The sequence below is a fragment of the Melopsittacus undulatus genome, chromosome 7, assembly GCF_012275295.1.
Source record: "Melopsittacus undulatus isolate bMelUnd1 chromosome 7, bMelUnd1.mat.Z, whole genome shotgun sequence".
NCBI classification, from domain to species: domain Eukaryota; kingdom Metazoa; phylum Chordata; class Aves; order Psittaciformes; family Psittaculidae; genus Melopsittacus; species Melopsittacus undulatus.
Genome location: NC_047533.1, coordinates 52,991,239 through 53,017,647, shown reverse-complemented (window position 1 = coordinate 53,017,647; position 26,409 = coordinate 52,991,239). Strand labels below are relative to the sequence as shown.

General features: G+C 39.7%; 1 protein-coding gene across 1 annotated transcript in view; it reads left to right on the top strand.

The window, feature by feature from the left end:
• Nucleotides 1–17,550, top strand: part of PPA2 (inorganic pyrophosphatase 2) — a 38,170-nt gene extending 20,620 nt beyond the window's left edge. The window contains 5 exon segments of the mRNA XM_005148644.3: nucleotides 7,869–7,996; nucleotides 9,731–9,816; nucleotides 11,314–11,383; nucleotides 16,298–16,337; nucleotides 17,367–17,550. Coding sequence (XP_005148701.3) covers nucleotides 7,869–7,996; nucleotides 9,731–9,816; nucleotides 11,314–11,383; nucleotides 16,298–16,337; nucleotides 17,367–17,395 — 353 coding nt within the window. The 3' untranslated portion in view covers nucleotides 17,396–17,550.
• Nucleotides 17,551–26,409: the final 8,859 nt, after the last annotated feature.

Here is a 26,409-nt window from a genome sequence, read left to right as displayed (position 1 = left end):
AAATGAGGAAAAGGAAACTGGCGTTGATGCTGATTAAAATCATTGGGCAGATGAATTACTAAATAGTGTTTATGACTAGCTACTTTGACAGAGATTAAGAAGTTCAGTTTAAGGAAATAGTAAGTAATAGTTTGCTGTTAATGTTGGTCTTGGTAATCTCTGTAATGTGCAGTGAAATGGTATGTGCCAGTAGTTAAAAGACAAGCAATTTAGCACTTTATTTCTGTACACTGTCCTTAACAATTTCTGTGAGAGTTTAAACAGAAAAGAAGGTGAGAGAATTTAAATTGAGTCCACTAAATAAGGCAAGACTGGGACAGTTTATGCCACTGGGTTAGATAGCTCTATTTAGAAGTCTCTGTTTTGTTTTTTCAGGTAATGACTGATTTCTGTCAGCTCTGTTACAGCTTCAGTTTGTTTGGGACGGAAGTAGGAGTTTTAGTCTTGTTTAAACAAAAAACAACAGGTGGGGCAGGGAATGAGCAAACTGTTGCCTAGTAGCTCCTGTGTGTATCCTTTCTTCGCAGCGAGTAGGTGCAAACCTTCAAGAAAAGAACTGTCGTGAAGTTTAGAAAAGTGCAGAAATATTTATCCAGTTTAATATGCTTTCCCTTTGGGGATTAGGGTTGCAGTCCAGGATTTACAAAAGGAAAGAAAAAGGGGGAAAAAGAAAGCCCCCATCTGTTTTCACAAAACATGACTAGCTTTCAGTGCTTAGCAGCAATCCTTCTTCAGTCTGAAAACAAACAAATCTGTTGGAGTAGGCAGTACAATATGTCCTTTTATACTTGTTTTTCCCCTTCCCAAGGATGTTAATTATTTCAGCATAAAGGGATTGCAGCTACAGATAAAACCAGTATCTCCCTCAATAATTGACATGCTGCTGTGTTACAGTGGTGGCCTCCTAGTAAGAGATGAGGCTAAGTGTTGCCTTCTAAGTCTGTTCAGTCGTTTTTATGTCATTTGTTAAACATTTCGAATTGGACTAAGAATCATCACATTTGCTTTCAGCTCAGTATGTGCACAGCCCCCAGTGAACATTTGGAAAAGATAATTCCAAGACACCAGAGTGGTGATTACTTGCAAACCCCATCCTGAGCCCGCGCAGTGTGTTAACTCCTCTTGCTGCTTTAAGCACACCCCAGGTACTCTGTATATTCTCCTTCTGGGATTGTGATTGTTCTCATAAGTGCAATTGATTTTTCTGAGACTTCACAGAACTTAAAACTGAACAGTTCCAACTTCTGAGCAGTTCTCATTGTTTATTCATAGCACTCCACTGTACTATGTCCTGCAGGCATTTATTGATAAATACTGGTTTAAATTGGGAACCCTGCCTAGAACTCTTTCTTTCACACAGAGAAATGAGAAACTAATTTATAGCGACAGTCCCAGGAATGATAAGCAATCCTTTGTACCTGTTCGAGCAGGAACTGTCTCATCAATGGGAATAGCAGGGACTTAGTGTTTTTTTGGACTGACTTTGGAAGGTAATTTGTTTGAAATTACAGCACTTATACTGGTGGATATGGGGACAGTCTCACTTCAAACACAAGCTATACCTCAGATGCATGTATCTGTATGTGAAAGTTTCTTTTAGACTAAAACTGGACACCTTGAGATTTATCTGTTTCAGTAAGATCTATCTTTGTGGCTACCTGAAAACCACTGTTGTCTTTCTGCTCAGGCAGTTGTTAGGCAGATGGCCATTAGCAGACCAGCAAAGCACTCCAGATCAAGCAAGTCTGGGAAAGGGCCTAAAGTCTCCCTGCACACTAAAAGATTAAATCTTGATGGTATAATAGGCTTGGGTGCTTTTGTTATTGTGGCTTTTTGTTTGTTTTTTGTAAAATCCTGACCAGAAGAAGCAGCAAATTCTTGGAGCAGAAAGGCTGCTTGTCTGCTTATCTCATAACTGAGACTGAATTTAATATATTGGAATTCCCATACATATCTGATGTGCTTTACAAGGTTGGGCTCAGAAGGGGTGAGTGATATTGTCATGCTGTAATTTGGTCATCTTCATGTTGGCCAAGAGGTTTTGAAAATCACTGGCAGCTGAAGCGGGAAGCATTTGAAGCAGCTTAAGGAAAGTCTGATTCTTGAAAGGTCATCTTTACCTTCCTTGAGCACATTGGGCAAATCATGTATGCTGGATGGAGGTGATTTACTGGCCTGGAAACTTAGCAGTAATATTTTGCTGTTGCTTACTGAAAAGATGCCTGGATATATTCAACAGCAGTTGGCGGTGTCTGCTGGCTTTGTTGCACTACTGTTTGCAGGTACTGGTGTAGTTAACTGTGCTGTGTTGCCGTGCTTCTTTTCTGATGTACCACTCAAGATTGGCCTTTATTTGTTAAGTGATCAAACCCTAAATGGCAAAACCGAAGCATATTGCATGCTTTGTACCATATCTTGTTATAGATCCTTGCATGTGAGTGTATTTATATGCAGAGAAGCAGCAGAGGCCCTGAAAAACCTTTGTTGTGGATTTGAGTAAGCATTCAGCATAGAGAAATTAATTATCTGTACTGAGACTCCTCTCCTACTTCCTCACACCATGCTGCACAAAACACACCAAATGCCTTTATATGGAATATAGCTGCTGCTTCCTGTAAATGTTTATAAGATGTTATTAAAAACATATGTCCTCTCTTCCCACAGACCTTGTTTAGAAAGCTTGCTGCAAGCATGTTGTTTTAGCTTTGCTTGCAAGAAGCAGCATCTGTTGTACTAAAAATGGTAGTTCTGTACAAATGCTTTTGTTGCTCTCTTTTGGAAAGCCAGATAGAATTGGGATCCATGTTTGCATTGGTGCACTCCCTTCACAGAGACCTAGTAGCAGTTGTTTGTACCATCCTCAAGAGATTTTCCTCATTGAGACTAAACTGCATCCCTTAATGTGATTGCCCATCTCTTCTTAACCCTTGGTGCTTAGTTTTGTTTCCAAGAAAAATGGACCTGTGGTGGTATGTAATGATATAGAATCATAGGTTAGGGTTGGAAAGGACCTTAAGATCATCTAGTTCCAACCCCCCTGCCATGGGCAGGGACACCTCACACTAATCCATATCACCCAAGGGTTCGTCCAACCTTTGGGTGGACAGTTACGGTTGGCTTTCTGGGCTGTAAGTGCACACTGAAGCCTGCTCATGTTCATTTTCTCATTGACTTAACATCCCCAAGTCCTTATCCACAGGGCTGCTCTGAATTTCGTTTTTGCCCAACCTGTAGCTGTGCCTGGGATTGCTCCGACCCAGGTGTAGGACCTTGCACTTGTCATGGTTAAACTTCATGAGGTTGACATCAGCCCACCTCATAAGCATGTCAAGGTCCCTCTGGATGGCATTCCTTCCTTCCAGCGTATCAACCAAACCACACAGCTTGGTGTCATTGGCAAACTTGCTGAGGGCACACTCAGTCCCAGAATCATAGAATCATAGAATAGTTAGGGTTGCAAAGGACCTTAAGATCATCTAGTTCAACACCCCTGCCATGGGCAGGAACACCTCACACTAAACCATATCACCAAAGGCTTCGTCCAGCCTGGCCCTGAGCAGCGCCAGGACAGAGCATTCACAACCTCTCTGGGCAACCCATTCCAGTGCCTCACCACCCTATCACGAAATAATTTCTTCCTTAGAGAATCATAGAATAATTAGGGTTGGAAAGGACCTTGAGATCATCTAGTTCCAACCCCCCTGCCATGGACAGGGACACCTCACACTAACCCATATCACCCAAGGCTTCATCCAACCTGTCCTTGAACACTGCCAGGGATGGAGTATTTGCAACCTCCCTGGGCAACCCATTCCAGCACCTCACTACCCTAACAGTAAAGAATTTCTTCTTTATATCCAATCTAAACGTCCCCTGTTTCAACCCGTTTCCCCTTGTCCTACCGCTACAGTCCCTAATGAAGAGTCCCTCCCCAGCAACCCTGTAGGCCCCCTTCAGACACTGGAAGGCTGCTATGAGGTGTCCACGCAGCCTTCTCTTTTCCAGGCTGAACAGACCCAGTTTTCTCAGCCTGTCTTCATATGGGAGGTGCTCCAGTCCCCTGATTATCCTTGTGGCCTCCTCTGGACTTGTTCCAACAGTTCCATGTCCTTTTCATGTTGAGGACACCAGAACTGCACACAATACTCCAAGTGAGGTCTCACAAGAGCAGAGTAGAGGGGCAGGATCACTTCATTTGACCTGCTGGTCACACTCCTTTTGATGCAGCCCAGGATACGGTTGGCTTTCTGGGCTGTAAGTGCACACTGAAGCCTGCTCATGTTCATTTTCTCATCGACCAACACCCCCAAGTCCTTCTCCGCAGGGCTGCTCTGAATTTCGTTTTTGCCCAACCTGTAGCTGTGCCTGGGATATCCAGTCTAAACTTCCCCTGTTTTAACTGCTTAGAGCCCAGTGTGTACATGCTGATAATGTACCTGCAGGAGCCTGACCTTTCTGCTCTGTCACTCTGGGCAGGACTTGCTTGCAGATGAGAAACCACATTAAGCCAGGTACATGCTTGCTATTCCCATACTTGCTTAGCCCCTTTTGATATTGGTGTGAGTACATAGCTCTAAGGGAAGGTAGGCAGTCAGGGTCAGATACAGGTGCCTAACAGTGTCTGCTTCAGAAAAGACACATAATTTTTTTTTAAATCATAATATACAGCTAATCTGTATAGATATTAGTACAGTAAATCACTGTACTGCTTATTGTGATCTTTTATTTTACTTTTCTTGGCTTATTCTTCTGTTTTCTGTTTTCTGAGTGTATATTTCTGTTTCTTTCCCTGATATCCTAAAGATGCTGTTTGGGTTTCGAAAAGGAGGAGAAGCTAGCTGTATTTCAAGCTTTTCTATAGTGCCTTTTAATGAACTGAAGAGGTAGCTGTTGAGTGATGCGAGAGCTTATATTTTGTGCTATGTGCTGACTCCACAGCAACAGGATTGATTTTTATTCTTTTTTTTTTTTTTTTTGTTACACTGTTGCATTTTTTCTAGCTGCTTGCTGCCAGCTCCCATCATAATGCAGGTGTTTGGGTTGGTTTATTTTTTTTCCTTCAACCATTTAAGCTTCATTTGCTGCTCAGTAGCTGTCCTTCATAATAAAGAATAATGAAGTGAAGCATGGGGATGAAGAAGAATAACTTGCAGGGAACCAAGGAAATAAAGCAGCCACTGTCCCCTTTCTCAAGTCCTAAAAACCAGAGTATGTAACAGCCAGGACTTTAGGGGCCATGTAAAAAAGCTGTAGCCTGATTATGTGTAGTCATTTACCTAGAGAAGGTATTTTCTGGTAGAGTGTGAAATTCAGAGAGATGAAGCCCATAAAGATGGTCATCCCATGCAGGTAATGAAAGCCTGCCCCAAAGCCTGTTCTAATATTTGAGCCCTTTAGAGAAATACAAACAAAGTCTGTAAACAACAGATGGGGAAGGGCCCAAGTGTCAGTTAGCAAACAGCAGAGAACTTCTGATGAACAGTTTATATGGGAATAGGAGGCAAATAACCAAGTAGGAAGAGTGGAGAAGCAGAGTTAGGAGAGAAGTTTGCTTGAACAGAACCCACAGGAAAGGAGCAGCAGTCTGAGAAAGTGTGCTTGAATTTAAGTAGTGTCTGGAGATGGAGATTTGGAGTTCATTCACTACTAGGAGCCAAGGAAATTGCTGTCGCATCCTGGTTTGCTTTACAGACTTGGTGAGATACTGTGTCCTCATCATGTAGTAGAAATTGTGAGTTCAAACCTTACAAGAGGAGGAGGTGATAAGGGCTCAAGATGGAGGATAGATGTTCCCATGCTTGAAAGAACAGGGTGATACACTTGGAACCCTGAAACTGATTTGAATTGGAGCTGCAGGTTTATTAGTGCCCCAATGAAGCATCCTGCCTCCAACCAGGACTGTTTCCTCTTCTAAATCATTCCTTGTTGTTTGGTCTCACCTACCTACCCTAGTGAAAGGTTTATACTCTTAAACATCCATTCCAGCTAGAAAACCTGCCTCTAGCACAACCTTATGTGCCCTTGCTTTTTCCTGGGATCCTGCCAATGGAACTCCCTAATCTTCTACAGGCAGATGGCCAGCAGCCAAGTTCAAAATGTGTGTTACTCTTGAGTCCGTAAACACATAGCCCTATTACGTGTCTGCTGAAACAAAAATTTACATAGGATTCTTCAAAGCTTTATGTTTTATTATTTGAGTAGAGTGTGATCCAGTGGAATCTGGGAGTGGCATCTATCAGACGTTTGTAAACGCTCAGCATATGTTCTCACACAGGTTTGATTTCACAGTTCAGTCCACTTGTCACCTGTCTTGGTGGTCTACAGAGGATTGAATGGTCTATAGCACAAGACTTTTTCCCTTCTCTTAACACTTCTCTTTAAAGATATTCAGATGTCTTTTTTCAGGTTCACAGACTAGATTTTTGAAAGACATTTAGGCACCTAAAGATGGAAATCACATGACTATGTGTCCATTCTGTGAACTAAGCAATTCTGAAAATCTGTTCTATGGGACTGGATAGACAGAAGAGTTTCAGCAGGAATCACTGCCAACCAGGAGATGTCAGTGAGGCACATCTATGGGAGAAGAGAATGAAGTAGCCAAGCAGTATTGAGAGAGAGCAAGAGGGAATTGGGAAGGGAGAATGAGCAAGTGGCTTGCAAAACACTGGAGGAGAGTAGCACCATGGAAGGTGGCCTGGACAGAGTGAGGTTAAACAGCCGGAAGACTGTATGCAGAGTACAGCAATAAGAAGTCAGCTCTTGTTTTCATCAGAACTGACTATAGGAGGGACAGAGATCAAAAGAGAAGGATTACACCAACTACAAAAAGTACTTGGCTTCTGGAAAGGACAAAATCCTTTATTGTATCAAAACCAACTAAAATTGTCAACATACTGCGAGGGAGTTAATTTACCAAGGGGCTGATGGGACCAACTGTTTGCAGGTAACAGGAGTGATGGTAGTGGCACAACACAAGCGGGTGACATTGGATGTGCATAACAGAAGTAAGCATTTAAGATCCTGAACTGCATCTTTGCTAAAGCAGTATAGCCCTCAAGCAGAATTACTGTGTGGCTGTTTAATCTCTCTTTACCCACTGTGGCAATGATCTGCAGCAGTGTTCATCTCTACCTCCCAGGGGTGTCCTGCAGATGGCTTGCATTCCTTTTTGTGTCCTGTTCCATCTTTGCATAGTAAGATAATATAGGTGAAGGTAGAACTGACTTATCACTGTGAGTGCGGATATCAGGAGGTTATCAGTAGAGCTAGTGTTTAGTGCTCCTGACACATACCTGTTTTCTATCTAAGGGGCTCAATTTGAAAGTAATGTGAGGAAGGGATGCCTTTAATACAACTTGGGGAAGTCAAGCCTGTTTTTTGTTTTGAGGTGCTGGTTTAAAAATCCATGTGTTGAAGTTGTTTTTACTAGGTAGTCTTTCATTATCAAACAAATGCTTGTAGTCCCTGCAGTTCCTGGGGGAAAAAATCACCTCACTGCATAATCTAAGTACTATTGCAAGAGGTACCTACTGAGATGAAAGCCTATAAATATGGAATTTTCTTCCTCTCCTGTCATCAAGTATGGTCCTTTTATTCATTGTCCCTTTGGGTCTTAATTAACAAAGGGCAGGAGGCAACTGGTTTACCTGTTTGTGTGGTTGTGAAATCATAAGGTATCAACTATGGGCAGCAAATGTAATAAAATGAAGTTCCCCAACGACTTTGAAAGTGCTCAGTGAAATCAAATTGCTTTCAGATCCTTTATGAGACTTTAAAAAAATGAATGTTACAATGAATGTTACAAAAAACTGACTAAAAATGAGTAGTCCTCTTTTATTTTTTTTTCCCTTCTTTTTAACCTACAGATATTGATGATGTCAGGAAGCACAAACCAGGTTACCTCGAAGCTACAGTTGACTGGTTCCAAGCATATAAAGTCCCTGATGGTAAACCACAAAATCACTTCGCTTTCAATGGAGAATTTAAAAACAAGGTGAAGATAATCCAAAATTAAAGATGCATCATTCTGTCATGTGGTCTCTTTAATACATCCTAGAGTTTTTGGAATTGTAAAAGGGGAGGTTTAACTAAAAGAATTTTTATGAGGGATCTTTGAATACAATTTATTAGGCTAGGAATAAATAATGTTTGCTGTCTTCCATTTTGTCAGGAGAAAATGCATAGGTTATTAAAGGAAGTTCTAATCCTGACAAGGCTTACACACACATCTGTGTGTTTGTAGGTTGGTTTTTTTCCTCACAGCATTCTCCCTGTCAGAGGAATGAACAGATTGTCTTTTCAGGTATTTTTTTCAGTCCTGAATAATAATTTATCTTGACTTTTTTTAAGGCTGTGCAGTTTAAGACAGACAGTGGGCTGCAGATTTTTTCATATTTGATATTTGCTCAACGTATACTTTTTCCTGGTAATTCTGTGTGAAAACATTTGAACTGGTTTTGTCTTGAAGGCTAACCTTCAAGAGAGACCCAGGTGGGACCTGGGAACAGACCTTGCTGAAGAAAACACCTAGAGTTTTCCAGTGCAAATTGGGCGTGATTTGAGTAGAAGTGCTTTGAAAACTGTGTATTGCACACTCTCTGTATGCTATTTTTGGCAAAGAATCTCAGGTTCCCAATGAATGATGTCCATGTGTCAGCTAGTTTGGCCTTGCAGTGTGCTATTGAAGTTATAAAATGCCTTCTAACCAGCACAGGCAACTTTACATGTTTTGTCTGGTTAAAAAGATATCCTGAACTCCCCTCTGCACTAAACCTGTCTTTTAAAACAATCAAATGTAGAGTTGTAAGACTTGATAACTTCATCTCTCCCCTGTTCTCCCAGGAACTGCTCTTAGAGCTTTTCCTGCTCTGTAAAGCAGTGTGTTGCTCTGTAGTGACAGTTTAATGGGGATATCCCTGTCAGGCCATTGGAGTTCAGGCTTGAGGCACTAAATGCCCTCTGAGATAGCTAGTTTGGAGCACTTGGATGATTCTCAAGCATTTCTAGAGACCCAGGATGAGGTGAGGAGGCTGTGGCTGTGCTCCAGCAGCTCTGGTGAAGTTCACAATGTTCCAGTGGCATTTTGCCAATTCACTCCTTGTTAGGAAATGTGAATGTTCTCTTGGCAGCTTTTTGCAAGCCAGTCTAGATATCATCTGGACACCAAGGGCTTATTTTACTGTATTTTTGAAGCTCTTTCATCACCACTCCCTTCCCAATATTATTTTTGTTTTAAATGAACACAAGCCGCCAGGCAGCTGACATGTTACGTTGGTCTAAATGCTTAAGTGTGTGATTGGGCAATTAATGAAGCAAATGCAAATTTTGCCACTAGAGGGGAAACTTAAACTCTGACCCTGATGTGCATGTGTAACAAGGAGTCATAGTTCACACACTGTCCCATTTAGGGCTTGGTACAGTTTTCTCCAACTGTAGGTGTCTGTGTAGCATCTAGTACTGATTTCTTGGGGTTATTTTATATGCAGCCTTTGTGTTTTCTGGCTACAGTTTGAGGGAAAGTCCTGAATGTGTTACCAGTGTCTGACAGATAGTGAAGTTTGTTTCCTCTCATAGAAAGGGTGTTATATTTTCCAGAAATTTAATGAGGCCTCAAAGGAGGCTCCTTAAAATGACACATGAAACATTCTGTTTTAATAAATTAGTTCTATGGCTTTTTTTCTGTTTAATAACTTTTTAATTCGTGAAACTTTTCCTTGATGCAAACTAGGATTTTGCTGTTGAAATTATCAAATCCACCCATGAATACTGGAAAGCTTTGCTTCATAAAAAAGCTGATGGAGGTAATGTTAAATGGTAAGTATCCAGTCTTTTCCTCCTTCTGTTGTGCTAGTACTGGTGGTGTTCAGTATATGGCAGATGTGCACTAACTGCTTAGTTTTTTAACTTTGCGGTGACAGGAATAGTCATGGTTTTAATTGATAATTGATACTAGACTCCAGCTGGCTAATTGCACCTTGTATGACAATGATTTACTGGGAAATGATTGCAAAAATAGGCTGATAAAGTGATACAGATTACTTCAGCTTCTGAGAAATGGACCCACAGTGTTCATTCGGGACCATTTTGGGAAAATCTTGGTATCCGATGCAGATCCCCTTGTTTATTCCGTGCTTCAGTGCTGCATTGCTGTGTTGCAGAATGCTTTTGCAGCTTATCATTCCGTAATTTTCAGTTGTTCTCTGGAATGAGAGAACCAAATTAGTGTTCTTCACTAGCCTTTGGCCCGATCCAAGTTAAAATGGACTTTACTGAGCTCTATGGACTGGTTTGCTTTGGCAGTTCTGGCACCAGAGGCCCTGAAGAGCAGGCAGGTATCTTTGTCTGGTGCTTTCCAAGGGCTGTAAGTTGCCATTAGCTAAACCAGAGGGCAAAGGCTCTGGGGGAAGCTGTGCTCAGAGAGTTAACTGTCATCTTCTACTTTGTTGGGAAAATGTGACTTTCTCTTTCTTGGAGCTGATTGAACACCAGTTGGACAGGTTGGTCATTCTACCAAAGCATGGCAGTAATACTGTATGATAATAATCAAATGTCAGTCTTGATCATTTCAGAGGCTCTTCGAGCTTCACATTGATGAAATAAAAAAAATAATCAAAATTGCACCATTCCTTTGAGGAGTTGAACTTCTTGCTGTTTACTCTTCAGGGCCGTAAAAACTCGTGACCAAACTTAGTTTTGGTATAAAAAAATGTTTCCCCATTAATATATATTTCTGCAAAATACTTGGTCCCAGAGTTTGCTCCCTGGAAGCAGCACAGGTATCTGCTGCCGTATGTAGGAGCAGAATTTTGACCTGTTTTTTCGTTCTTGTTAGATACTGCAGGCAGGCTACTACAAACCACAGCATCTGCCCCAGAGTCTGGCCATCCTGCAAGGCACAAGAGATGGGAATATTCACACCATCTGTGCTAGCCATCCATATAGGTCTTCAACTACCTCAGGAAGTGCTAGTTTATCTCTGCTAACTTTTTGGGGGGAGATTAGTTTCTTAACTGTAGTCCTCTGAAACTTACCCAACTTAGCTGCCAGAAGCACTGAGTGTGAGCACTACTTGCATTAGTATAGAATGTATATTAAGGAAGTCCCTCAAACCCATAGAAACAGAAAAACGCTCCTCCACACCCCCTTCCCTTCCAGCATCATTGGTTACTTTATGTTTTTGCAGGTACACATTTCTTGCAAATACACATTCCTGAGCTCTATGTGAAGGTGTTTTTCCCCCATAGGTACTTAACTGTGTGTGTGTGTCTCTTCCAGTGACTGATAGAACATGTTTTTAATTCTGTTTTGCAGCACAAATGTTTTGGTGAGGGACAGCCCATTTTGTTGCAGTGAGGAGGATGCCCGATCCATTGTGCAGTCGGTGAGGATACTTACTTTTTTGTTCCGCCCTTTTTTAGAAAGTAATGAATAGGAAAAGAAGATTCAGAGCTCCAAAACTGAAATCAAGTAACTCAACTGTAAGTGGTCCTGAAACAAAAATCTAAGGCATAAAGTAAAAGAGCACAAAGTCTGTGGGGGAAATGTAAGTCTTATAAACCTTTCATTGCAGTGGTCCAATTGTTGCTTTCTGGCAGGTTCATTACTGTTCTGGTGGGGGTTTTTTGTTTTGTTGTTTTCCTTTGGGTTTTCTTCTTTCTTCTTTTTTTCCCTTCTGTAGTGCTGTTTCTTGTGATCGTGAATAGCAAGATGGACTGCTATTTGTATCTCCCCGGCTGTCTTCTCTGTCTCCCCTGTTGCCATGAGTTACCACCCAGTGTTAGAACTCATTGACTAGCTTACTGTAGTCCCTAATCACTAAAGGGATCCTTTGTTTGTCTACTTGCATAATTAAATACATTGCTGTAAAAGAGAGGGATTTTTTTTTTTAATGTTTCTTAAAGAATGCTTGTCATATTGTGAGAATTAACATAAAATTAAGACATGTAGGTTTCCTGTTCAGGCAAGAAAAATGTCCTGCAGGTCTGATGCTTTCATGTGCAAATACTACTGGAGGAGAATTTCTTTCATTTTAAAATATGCTAGTTTGGATGCCAGAAATTAAGCAAGGCTACCAGAAATTACATGGAGAAAAGTACCCCCAAGTATTACTTTTCTTTCTTTTTAAACATATGCCATGACTGAGCCTGTGCTCATGACCACATGAGCATGGCAGGTATTTTGCATGTGTGTATGGCTGCCAGGGTAGTCAGTGTTTGCTTCACTAGTCACAGGAATTATGGAAGTTCAGGTGTCAAAGGAGACACCATCCACTGTCTGTGAAGTTAACATTCCAAGAGCATTTCTAGTAAGAATATGTTGTCCTGAGTGGTGTTTTGTCACAAACAAGACTGTCAGTTTCAAAGAAAAGTTGGTTTAAGTCATAAAGAGGTATCAAACCTAACTGGTTTTCTTACTTGGCTCTCTTGCTTTCAGTGCTTCTTTAAAAGTACCTGTACGACTGCACTTGTGAATGTTGATTAATGGGACTGTAAGATTTAAATGAAAGAAAAACTCATTTTGAAGTTCAAATATGGTTTTAGACATGTCAGCAAATACTTCCTCTGTACTTTGAAATTTACAATAACTTTCAGTGAGTGTTTGAATGCAAATAAAATTTAAAGTCAAATGTATTTGAATGGTGACAAAACTGCAAAGAAATATTTCCTTTTGTGTTATTTGCTGTTCGTACCTCGAAGCATGTAGTGTAAATAATTATCTGTTTAAATCAGCAGTATCTGTTGTTTTATCTCTTAATAACAAACCAGATTTTTTCCTGCAATTTGGGAGAAAGGTTAGTAAAAATAGTTAATAAAATAGGTACCTTAAATCAGATATTAATGTCTATTTTATTGTGAACACTTCAATAACAATATAACTGCTTCCCGGCTTTTTTGTGCCTCACATAGTTTTCTTTTAAGTGATAACTCTTTTTGTGAAGTTGTCATTGTGTATTCATTTCTCTCATTCTGTTTCAGTTCAGTCTAAGTATTTTGACACACTGTCTTTGTGGGGTACTGTCTCTTGGTACTTTTCAGACAGGGAAAATATGCATTACTCTTCTAAATACTGTTCATACTCCATGCAATTTCCAATGTACAATAACTAAAAAAAGTAAAATGTTCTTGAAATATGAATGGTGGACAGTCAGGCTCTAAATGTGCAAGTCAACGTCCATGCTTATATTTAAGGCAGGTGGCTTTTTGTTTAGTACACTACACTGCTCACTTTGGTTGTCAGGCATTCACGTCTTTCAAACTGAAGTGAAAGTACGTGAGTGTTGGCCATAGAATTTTAATGGCTGTGGTAATTTTAAATGAAAGCTGCCTGTGTCTGTTTGGAGTTTGTTTTGTTTTGTTTGTGTGTTTTGTGTTTCTAAACTAAACACAGATACATTTTCTTCTAATTTATGTCCATCTATTAACTTCTGGATAAAACCAGAAGAGTGAAGGCTGAAGTAGAGATTTCATGTGCAAGTGCAGCGAGAAACATATTTCAGCTACAGCAAAATTTCTGAGCTACTTGTGCAGTGAGAGGTGGTTCCCCACAATTTGGTGTCCTGGGTCAGACTCCAGTTATGGAATTTTTAAGTGGGTGATAATTGCCATAGTGTCTTGAGTTCTCAAAAAACCCCAACAAACCAAACCAGTAAAAACCCCACCAAAATCCAAAAGGCAGCACTCAGTGTTGTTACGAAACAATTTTTATGGTGAGCAAAGGAACTATAAGAGCCAAATGGAAACCAAACACATCCTTACCAAATGCTTACCAAATTGTGCACTAATCAGAATTTCAGTTTCCAAGAAAGTCCTGTTGGTTTCAGTAGGATTTATTGTTCTATTATTTGACCTCCCATTATTTTACAGGTGTGGGATTAGAATGGCTTGGCTGTATTGAGGAATTTCCACTCCCCTGATTTAATTTCTAGATGGTGGGCATATGTACTGTCATTTGTATTGGTGGCAAACTGTTGGTCAAGTTGCCATGTCCAGTCAGTCCCGAAGAGATAGAACATAACCTATGTACTGACTATCTGAACCAGCCAGAATTACATCAGCCCCCTGCAACTACAAACCTAGTCAAGTTTTAACACTAGGTGGGGAAAATTTCTGATGTTCTATACCATCTGAAAACTGTTTCATCTCTTTCTTGGCTCCAGTGTTAGTACATGTTGAAAACTAAACCCAGGAGGAATAGAGCTTTGTAGCTCAATGTTTTAGTGTTAAGATGTACTGTTTTTTTTCAGGCTTTTAAGTGTTGCCATCTGTAAAACTGTCCAGGACAGCCAAACCTTTGTTTAACATTAATCCTAAGAACTGCTTGCTCACTTGCTCTGTGAAGAAGCTGCTGAGGACTTTGCAAGTTGGAAAATCTCCAGGACATTCTATATATAGTTAGTAGAGCAGTGTTTCTCAGATTTATCACATAATTCTTTCCTTATAATACTGTAAAGACTGGAAAGTGAACTAGGAAAGCTTTTCTAGATGGCATTTCTATTGATAAAACGCAGAACAATTTCTTACAAGGGAAAATACTTGGCTTTTCCTGCTATTTCAAAGAAAAGCCCAACAAAATTTGAATCTGTGTATTTACAAATGTGTATCAAATAATTCAGATCTAAGCAGGGAAGTCAGTTAACTGCCTTTCTTCCTACATGTTTTCTGTGAGGACATTTCTACTTGGGACTAGCAGAGGCATAATTTTCTCTTCAATGGCCAATTGTGAAATGAAAGATTGATGGGGTTTTAACCTGGAGTTTGTTTTGGTTGTTTTTATATAGTTTATTTGTTTGGTTTTTAACTAGTGTTCGAGATCTAAGGGTTGCATAGTGAAGAGACTCCTGGTTCAGTGGGATGAGGTTTTAATCAGGTCCTGGTTGGAAGGTGCTGAGTCCTTATGTCAAACTTTTGGGGCAATTACCCCAGAAGTGGCAGGTATCTGCTTAAATGCAGTGACCACTGGTTCTCCCTGCCATATGCCATAAAGCTTTGGTTTTGCTGAAAAGAGAGGGTATGCTCTGGTGATAAAGCCTGGAAAACCTGTGTTACAGTGTCATGCTGGAACATCCTTTCAGACCAGTCACATAACCCCCCTGTGCAGGTAGTTATCCTGGGTAAATTGGGGAAAAAGGAGTTTTCCCCTTCCTTCTAGGCTTCAAGCGTCTCTTGAGTGGATTGAGCCCCATGCCTGCTTGGACACAGGGAGGCTGGCAAGGGAATTTCAGCCCAATGCAGCTCAGTGTGAGTGCTGCACTGTGCTAAGCCTGACTGTGCAGCTTCAGAGGCTCAGCCTGCCTGCCTGCAGGGTACTGCAAAGTTTTCATTCATGTGGTCACTGTGCAGTTCTGTTCTCCTGAAGCTTCAGACAGCTGTAAACCCTGGCTTGGAGGCTGTTTCTTTTCTGCATGGGTTACCCAAGTGATTTGTTCCTGGGTTTTATCTGCTGGGTAAGCGTAGTTGGTGTGGGCTTGTCTCCTAACAAAGGCCAACATCCACCTGATTTTTGCACTTGATTTGTGCATGTGGGTGAGCGTTGCAGAATTCCTTGTGCCCAGATGATCTCTGTTTCTTTTTCATTGGTTATGTCAGTTGGAAGTGTTGTCGGAAGGGCAGTGGAGGATTGTTGCTGTGCAGTAACCAGCAGCCTCATCGTGAGGCAGGTTGCTTCCAGACAATGTTAAAGCTGGCTTTAATTTTTGTCCTTTAAGTTACAGCATTTCCTTTAAGACATACTGTGTAATACTGGAATTGAATAATGGTATATCCAGCTTTGAAGTGTCAGACGTACATTTTAAAACAATTTGTCACTTTCCACAGAACTGAATCCTACTCTGTCAAAATGTAATTGTAAGAGAGTATAATTCCACATTGATTTAAAAATGCATATATGTAAGTAAATTGTGTATGTGTGTGTGTGGTGTGTATTCACATGCATGCCTTATACTGAAACATGTATAGTTTCAAAAGGCATTTTTACCCTTTCATATGCAAACAGCAGATCCTGTTTCCTCTAAGACAATACAGTAGGAAAATCCCTTTTACCTTAGGTAAGGTGTTAATCTATCACTCATAATTAGTGTGCTTGTTTTGTCATTTATGAGCAACAAAGAAATTTGTACAGTAGCTGGCAGGGGAAACTGTAAGGTAGGATATTGTCCAGAGGGGCAACAAAACGTTTTGTTTTTCTTAGTATCTCTTGACTTCAGCAGTAAAACAGCTTTGAGTTTGGGTGCTCTCTGTGAAACTGAATACTGATATGTTATTTCTATTGGTTTTCTTTTTTTTTTTCCTTTCTTTAGGCACCAGTGCATGTGAATGGAGATTCTGTTTCCCCAGAAGGTATTTTTCCCCAAATGCAATGCAGTTTTTCTAATCATTTGCTTTAAAAGTTGACATAAAAACTGTCGTTGTAAAAAGGTATTTTGTGCACATGAGAATGATAAGTTACATCCTGTCAGACTGTAGTGCCTGTCCCCTGTTAAATAGAACATGAATAGAAATTCATAGATGGTTAGTGAAAGAAGATTATTTTTGAGTAGGAGCAAAAGCATAGACCATATAAAAAGATGAGAAGACTAAATTTTTCTGTCACTGATCATGGAAGGCAAATTCATGACATTTATCCTTTTTTCAAGGAGAAATGTTGCTTTGCTATAAGTTTTTGTCATTCATCACGGTAGCTAGCTAATCAAATAAATAGCTCCTTTTCTTGAAATTGACATAACTATACTTTTCAAGTGTAAGCTCTAAAGACAGAATTCTCTTTTCACTGTTATGACTGTTTTTCATATTAACGGAACATGTGTTTTTCTTCAAGAAGAATGTATCCTACATTTTCATTTTTGTTAACTACTTCTAAAAGAAGGCATTTTTCTACTGGCAGGAACACTAGAGAAGATATATGTACTTTTTGAGATGGAGGGAGTGACAGGAACACTAAGAGAAGCTTAGTCATGAGTTAAGTTCCAGATTGTTTGCGAAGTAACATCTGTGTAATCCATGTCATGGGAAAGCAAGTTGCATTCCGTTTGCCCTTATATGGCATGCCAATAAATAGCATTTATTTACTGAAGTATTACAACTCAGACCTCTGACAGGGAACTGATCTGCCTGATCTTTGATGTTTTCCAGGGATGGTCACATCAGTGTTCTAACTTGTTGCAGGATTGTTCAGCCAAACTGTTAAAGTGAACAAATACTACTTTGAGGCCGTGCTTTGCACAGGCTGGGGATGGAGCTTACCTGGAAGTATTGTTATGGGAGGGGAGGTAGCTGAAAAGGCAGAATATTGCTTTTACAAATGTTTGGGTATGGATAGTTGTATAGAACTAATGTCATTCTTGATGTGTTTGGGTTTTTTTTTCATAGTTGATTCCTGGTACTTTTTCCCCAAGTGATTGTCAAAGTGTTCTGAAGCTGCATCATCAAATCTTGAAGTTGTCCCTTTTTTGAAGACTGTCAAAAGCACTGACTGTTGGGTTCCTGTTGAAACAACTTTCCAATGTGTGTAAACCTTCTCTCATGTAAATAAATATTGACATTATAAAATTAATGTTTTCTTTCTGTGTCTGTCTTTGTGCAGAGTGGAGCAGAGGGAAGAGGAGGGCTTACTTGCTTGTTCGTTTCTGAATCTCAGAACTCCAGAATTACTTTTATCCACTTAGGAAGTGTAGTATCAAGTGAGATGGTCTTTAGCTTCTTCTTTAGATTTTTTTTATTGATCTATTCCTCAGGTGCATAGAAGCCTATTAACTTATATTTTAGAACTTGTTTGGCTACCCTGACTGTAATCCATTTCAAGTAGACAATAATCTTTATGTAATAGGCTTAGCAGTTTACCATGTTCTTTTATATACAACTGTGTGTCATTTCCTGAATTGTATTCACTTTTGTGCCCAGTTGTCTCTGCATGCTTCATAGAGTTAGGAGCAGAGCATATTTGCTTTAGGAAAACAAGTACAACTTCACCCCAAAGACTAATTCAACTAGGAAGGGCTGATGCCATAACGATTGAACTAAGGATGCACGTGTGCTTTCTGTACTACATCCTGTTTTGTTAACTTGTGTATTTTGTCACACAGGAAAGACTGTCCTTATGGAAAGCTTCCATTTTTAGAATTGTGTATGCATGTAGATTTTTGACAGGTCCTCATTCAGTGAGACAAGATTAATAAAGTGTATAGAACTGAACTTTCATAGTAAAAATAATCTGCCATTTTTTTCTGTATCTGGCCTGGCTGTACTCGGGGTGCTCATAAAAATCAAAACCAAAAAAAGCCAGCTGTTAAGTAAAAAGAGAGGAAATGGTAATATAGACAGACAGCTTTATCTCAGCTTGTTACTGAGACCAGAGGTGAGCATCATCTGCTTTGTATGTGACTGAAACAAAAGGTTAATATTGCTTGCACATGATGGAAATGGAGAATAAAGAACTGAAAAAGGTAGGCTGTGGCTTACAATAGAGGACTAACTTTTCCTTACAAAAAGTAAGTTGTTAGTAAGAAAGCTTTTGCCTTCGAGAATGTTTCTTTGATTTTTAGGCAATGATTTTACTGGCTTAGAGACTTTCTTCTAGTGTACTATCTAGTGTAGAAGCACCAGTCACTTCAGAGCTCTCTGGGCCTCAGCACTTGGGTGTAGATGGAATACTCCCCTCTGCATAGAGTTTTGCATTCTTTTATACACAGAGTTTAGGTGTGGTATGAAAAATGCAACATAAATCTTAGATGTCAAGAACTGCTTATATTTTTAGTCAAGAGATACATTACATCCAACATACATTTACAGTACTGATTTCCCATGCTTCAGAAATCTGAGTACATGCAGCATTATGCCTACAGATACAATGGCTAAATGTTTCCCTGGTATCTTGGGTTCATGTGAAGCCTCTCTAAGAAATTACTTTGGTTAGAGCTGAGCTCTCATGGAGTGCAGAACAGCTGCTGTGTTTACCCCTATGGTGGTACATCTAGGGGGCTTACTGTTTTGTAGAGTGCTTAGGGACAGCTGCGCAATGAAGGGCACTATGTAAAATCAAATTATCTTCCCTATACAGTGGTCACTGCTCTCCTATTTTTTCTTTTGTGGGGGCATAGAATGAAAAGCTGTATGCATTTGAAAAAGTATTGACTGCAAATGTACCCACGCTGAAGTATCATGAATAGGTCAGATCAGATGGTTCTTTGTGCAAGAAAATAACAAATAGTACTTGGGAAAGCTGAAAATTGAAGTGATTGGAAATGCCTACTACTATCTTAAATTAAAAAATGTGGAAATATTTCTCACCTCATGGAGTATATAAACAGATGACTCTTGTCTTTAACAGGCAAGAGCTACTTTCAACGTGTGTTTATGTACATTTTCTAAAGACTTCTCCCAAGTGGAATAAAAAGATGTACTGCTATGTGTAGCCTTGCTGCTAAAATATACTGAAGGCAACTGACGTGGATTTCAGAAATGAAGTGTAATAAAGTATCTGTGGAGAGAATGTCTGCAAATAAGAGGATTAGGGGGACGGGACAGAGAGAGTAGAATATATTTTTCAGATCTCCTCAGGAAAAACAAGTCTGTGCAATAAACACTTTTTATTTTATTCTGGCATTTTTATTCACAGGCTAGCACTTCTGTTTGTATTATATGCCTATATTGGTTTTAAAATTGGTTTCATTTTAGTGGGAAGCTTAGTGTAGCAGTGTCCACTTCTCAATAGTTTTCTGAAAAGAACTTTTTTATATCTGATACTAATATTTCCTGGGAAGATGTTTTGAAAAGAAATATTTTTATTTCCCTGCAAAGGAAAGAATTCCATCTTAACTGTATTTGCTGTGTTGAATATGTAATACACATTTCTTTCAGGGGTAACTTTGCATCTCTGTTTCCTCTGTCTGTTTTGGAGTGAAAGGAGAGGTTACTTCCCTCTTCCTCCTCCCTCTATTGTGATGGTAAAGGCTATTTTTACATGCATAAATCATTAGCTGCTGCTCAAAATAGTACTTTTTATTGACAAGGAGTCTGCACTTCAGTCCTCCAGTTGGGATTTGAGTTTTACTTATGTGGAAATAATTATTCTTTCAAGGGTGGAAATAAAAGGACTGTGAAAATAGTATGTTGTTGTCACTGTTAGGATGTTATTTTCATGCTGTTGGTAATAACAGACATCTTCTGAAAAACCCCAAAAGAATATAAAGTAATTGTGAAGTGTATTTGAGAGAATTGTTCATAGATGTCATGCAAGGAGAGTGCCTTACGATAACTTTCCTGTGGTTGCCACTTCTATTAACACTTGAGAACTATGGCATGAAGCAGTTTTAAACTGATCAAAACATTATTTCATCATGCTTCTCTTTGCTTTTAGTGGGATTGAATCTTTTTAATGTGTTGTAGTTCAATTTTAGTCAAGTTAAAAAGCAAAACTGATGTCAGGTCAGTAGGGTGCACAATATTTTCTGCCCTTGCTGTGGAGGTGATTTCTTAGCCAGGTTTAGTAACCTGGGTACTTTCTGCCCCTTGAGGATAAGAGATCTGGGATTTAGAGAACAAAAAAGTGAAAAGTTAGCTGGAAGAGAAAAGAATGAAAGACATCTAGGTGGTCCTGTCCAATAAAAGTAATGAATAGAATATGAAATAGGAGTGTCTGAAATACTTTAAAACAAAGTTGCCTAAATATTTCAGCAATATTTAACAATGCTGATTTCATGTGTCCAGAGAGGTCAGAGAGATGCATTTGCCAAGGAAGAACATTTACCTACCACACAGCAGTTGAAATTGTAAGCAACTGTCTTGGGCTGAAGGGGCTTAAGTGTAGTCATTGAAAAGGCTGCATTTTATAGCTGTTTCTAGCTTTATGCTTGTTTATTGCTGGATATATCAGACAGTGATATTGGAATGTTATGAAACTGGTTTGTCTACTCTGTATATCTGACTGCTGCTATTACAGTTACGTGTTTGGAGTGTTCCTTAAACATTTTGTATTTAACATTGTAAATATGCTGAAGAGTAAACATCTACCTGGTGTCAAAATCCCTAGGTTGGAATACAAAGAATTAACTTTAAATTCTACTTTCTCATAGTGTACCTTCCAGGCTTGAGCCGTGTACTCTATGCTACCTGTAAAATGGATAGAAAAGTTTCTTCTGTGAGTGGTCTGATTTCTTCCAGAGACCTGACACTTTCCCAGCACTGAGAAGGGAGCTGCTTTCAGTGTCTAGGAAAATGTAGGATACATTCAGCTATGTTTACAGTAAGAAAGTTAGCTATACTGATGTGCTTTATGAAGGATTTGACTGAAGATGCAGGCTTGCTAGTCAGACTGAGGGTTGTCTGATGGTGTAATTGTCTTACAAGTGAAAAGAGCATCAGTGGTGGTGAAAGTTCAAGGTTTAAATTGGCATCTTCGTCCTTGTGGGTTCTGCAGGAGACTAGACTCAATTCTTAAGCAGGTCTTTAGGTCCCCTAATGGTCTTTGTGTGGTGTTTCTGGAGTGCAGAAAAGCCAATTTCAAAGCATAACTCATGGTGACCTGGGAGTTCTGAGCATCTTAACTCTAAATCATAGAAGGTCTGGGAACAAAGCTGGTTTAAGAGTCAAAGTGAAAATATCCTGCTAGTTCTTGCTATTTAGAAAGCCTACTGTGTGCTAAAAAATCACGTCTAGCTGAGCAGTATTTGGCAGCCTGCTGTCCCTGGAGAGCTGGGATGAGAGGGAAGGCACAGTCAGGTGAGGACAGAATTCCCCTGGCAGCTGTTCACTGAAATACACTTTTGTCTCATTATTGCTTTGCTTTAACTAGATTATTTATTTCTTGTATGTGATGATTTGGGCATCAGGTATTCATAGGCCTTTACTTGGGCAGTTTTCTGACTTGGACAAACCATGTAAACTTCTCTCTTGCCTCTTTTGTATCTATAAATAGGGACAGTATGTGTATGTTACAGTAATGTTGTGAGCATTAGTTGATCAGAAACTTTATACATCAGGGAAGCTTCATTACTAACACAGGTCTTTCGAGGCAGCACAAAGCTTCTGAGTGTTCAGATGAGGAGTTTTGGAATCCTGTCAAAGTTCTATAGCTATGTGTGTGTGGAAGGGAAATACTGCAGGAGAAGAGTCAGGGTAAGAGCAGGGCAGCTGAGCAAGTGTCATTGTGAAGTGCATATGTAAGTAAGAAAATTGTAGCTTGTTGTGAAACTAATTGGGAGAGCAAGAGGACACAAGTGTGCGAAAGGAAATGGTATTGCCTTATTCTAATACAAGAGATTTGAGATCATGTTTCTGTGAACCTAAGTTTCATCAGAACATCTTTGTTACCTACCAGTCATGTAATGGTGTTGCTCCCATTTATGATAATCTGCTTTGTAAAAGTAGCTCTCTGATTCATTTAGTTCTCTATCTTGAGCTGGAATGGTTTGTGGGACCTCCAACTGAAATGCAAATAAGCCCAACATGTGTCTTCAACTCATGCTTCTTGGAAGAAGTGACACAGTTCTTGAAGATTTCACAATAACGTTTCTGTGACGTGCCAGCTCTTTGTTAGATACGTAGTATAGCTAATCTGAATCATACCATTGTGCTTATGGGCTGCCTGAAAGTGTAACGTATGCAAGTTGCACAGCGTGTGATCATTTTTCACTGAGTGTGTGATCTGGTGATCTCATGTAAAAACAAAAGTTGGGATTTTTTAAGAGAAAAGAGGAAAAAAGGGGTATGGAGAAGTGCCCTTTACCAGGAAGGGACAAGGCAAACTACAGCTGTTAATGAACATATGTGTACTAGCTCCTAAAACTTGCAGACTTTATTCCTTTTAACTTAAAAGCCTAATCCCTTTCTAAATATAGGATTATTAAAATAAGTTTAGCAGAATGGTTTCTTTATGTTGATTAGTTGCATAGTGAATAGAGGTAGCTGACTCATTTCCAGTTCTCTTCTGTAATAATTGGGTTTTGTTTTCTGAATGTTCAAATTGTAAATTTTCTTATTTAAAAAAATGCCTATTTTAAAATTCTTCATTTTGAAACAATGTTGTATTGAAATCTTCTGACCCATCAAATGAAAGAGTATCCACAAAAATGGAATGCTTATTCTGCATAACAACTAGGAAGCTATTTTTTTCTGATTTTAAAGATGCTCTTTACCAGAAAGTGAATGAAAAAAACCATCATTTTGCAGCTATAACCATTTCTGCATCTATTAGAATTTGTAATCATGATTAAAGAGCATTTTAGTAGGTATGTCGAAATATACGTAGCACTTCAAAGAGCTAACATTCTTAAGAGTGTGTGTATATATATGAATGTATATATATGTAAAAGAACTGTTAGAAGGAGTTAATGCTATTCCTGTTCTGCTTTTGAGAGAACTTGTGGAGCAGTGAATGTTAGGGGATAGTCAGAGGCAGGTGTATAGGTGAAGGAAGTGAACTCTGCAGAGACTTATCCTGACCCCTCAACCTCTATACTGCAGTATCATGGTGTTACTGTTTAGCATTTATATATGGTATTGGGTGATAGTGGCTGCTTGTAACAAGAAACAGTCATGTAAGCAGGACTGAAGTTTAGGTGATAAATTTAGCATACCCTAAATAGTAAAGATATAGGATGTTGGGACCTTATATTCACACTGTTGTATCTCAGTGTCTTGCTGGCCTGTGTACCACATGTTGCTGAGGCCCAGAAAATAAAGCCTTGTGTTCACAAAGAAGATAAAAGTAAATGAAGTACGACTTGCCTTAAGGAAGTACTTTTCCTTGGACTGAAACCTGTCTATTGTGTCCTTTTGCCAGCTGAATCCTAGAGCTTCCTTGAACGACACCAACTACCATGTGTTTCTCTAATGTGCAACCAAACTGTAAAGGGTTATCAAGCTAATAATCACTTGAAAGCGTTTTCACAAATACACTGAGATGGCATTTAGAGATTATTGACCTATGGTGTGTTACAGTAAAACACTTCTACAGCATTGGCAGAGAACTGTGACTTCACACCAGGTGGAGGAGGTTAAAATCTTTTATTGCATCAAGAAATTTCTGCATTTAATGCAGACCTGCTGAGATCTCATCTTTCTTTTTACTTTCAATCTTGTCACGCTTGATGAAAGTGTCAACAAAGGACAAGTCCTTTAGCAGAGTGACTGAAAATATTTGTGTGATGGGACTGCAGTTGATCTATTCATAGAGTCCCAGTAATTAACTATATTTGTTAGTAGTTTTCCATTAATAAGACATTCTGGTGTAGGAGTCTGTGTATTTGACTTTTTATTCAAGCTGATGATGTTTGTTTCAGTAAAAGTGTAGTGTTTCTACCATATGCTCAAATGTTAATGTGTTTAATGCCAGCAGCAGAATATTTACATTAAAGGACATGGAGCCAAGTTAAACTCAACTGCAGATTTATTAATTGGATTACAGTGTTATCAGCAAAACCCAGCTGTGATAATCAATTGAGTGATCTCTTGCTTTTTTCCCCTCTAATTTTCTGAACAGGCTGAGGCAGATCTGCCCTCATTGGAAGCTGTGCTCTAATTACTGTCTTAAGTCCTAGTGCAGCAGAGTAGAGTGTTCAAGAGGCATTCTGCTTGGATCTGAAACCCTTGAGAGGGAGGGATAGGAACGTAAGCATAACGAGGATTTTATTCTGTAGCTCCTCCATGATGTTAGGGGATAAGAAAATGTTACATGCTTTGTTTTAACAATGCACAATTTAGCTATGTTAAATTAAGCAGTAGCTCTGGAAGAGAGATTTTACAGGTAAGACTGAGGCAGTTGAGTAGATTGTGCTCAAAATACCGTATGTGCAAATGCCCCATGAGTTTTCCACCTCTCAGATCAGGCTTGCAAAGTTTTACAGTTTTGACTGTATAACTGAACCAAGGGCATTTTGATAGAGACAAAGGATAACCAGACTACTAATCAAGTCAGCAGATTTGAGGAAGTGGTAACTCTGAGCAAGGCATGGCGTGCGAAGAGATGGACATCTCTTCTGCTCTGCCGCAGCCAGGGGAAATGGTCTGTTCATAGATGGTGTCAGCATTGGGACTACAATGCAGGAATAAAACCTCTGTGCTTTGCTTTAAACAGTGAAGAGCAAGTTGTTGCCTAGCAGAGTCACAGCTAATGGTAGGATGATGTGACCATGAAGCTCAGAATTTGAATAAACATTCAGCCTTCAAAAAATCCCCCAACCAAACCCGTAAGAACAACCTCAAACCCTGGATGTTCATCATGCCAGTTTGGAAAGAGGATGAGAAGTCTTTCTTTTTGCAGTTCCCCTTTCCATCTGAAAAAGAGAACCATCTGAGGAGCACAGAAAGGAGAAGTGCAACAACACTTTTATGGCTTGTTCTTTGCCAAATACTAGGCCATTTTCTCCCCCTCCTTTCTTTTCCCCTGCCTCCCCTCTCGCATCCAAAGTTGTTAATTCTAGGTAGGCTCATTCCAGGTGATCTTGGAGACAGCTGACAGGGACTTAGCATCATAGTATGATCCAGCTGTGATTTCTGCAGAAGATGGACCTTTGGCACTCTGTATTTTGTATGCAATGTGGCAGCCCTCAGAGAAGTTCTGCCTTTTTATTGAGACAGGAAGGCGGCAGAAGGGGTGTACAGTGGAGAATGAAAAGCTGAGGAACTCACATAGAGGAAAAATTGATTTGCCATGAGGAATTAGGCACCAGTAGAGCTGTAGACAGTTTTCTCCTTGCTGAGCTGATGTTTCTGAGGCTGGGGATGGTGAGTGTTCAGGTGAGGTGGGGCTTTGTGCACTCATTTTTGGAGAGCAGAGATTTGTAAGACGAGTTTTGGAACTGGAGTTGTCTGGGTGCTTGAGGTGAGAGGAGGTGACAGCACTGTGGTTGTGGGGTATATAAAAATGAGAGATCAGGGTTCCAAGATGACTGTGGAGATGAAAGAAATTAGTGGATTTTTTTGAGGGATCTTTTTCCTACCTGTTGTGTTGCTGCTCTAATTTTATACTTGTGAGCAGATGAGAGAGACCTCTCTTCATTTGTTTCTCAGTGCCCATCAGTTTTTCTGTATCACTCACAAACCCCTGTGATGCTCACTTTGACTACAGCAGCTTGTTTCTCATTCTGAGAACACGGTCAGACTCTGGTGATGCTTAGAAAGGGGCTGTACAGGTGGTAGCCTCAACTTCCCCAGTTATTTTAGGCCCCAGCCGCTTCTGAGAGGAGGATGAGCTTAGGGGGAACAGTTGATTCATTCACTTCTTAAAGGTATTAAATTCTCAAGCTGTCTTATTTCCCTAGTTATAGTGTTTTGAGAAAAGATCCTGTGCGATGCAGGCACTGGCCCAAGAAGGAAAAGAGTAGTTGGAAATGTCAGGAGGAATGGAAGAAGTACTTTCATATTTGCAGAAAACATTTGGTCATGCATTTACCATGGTTTTCCAAAATTTTGTTTA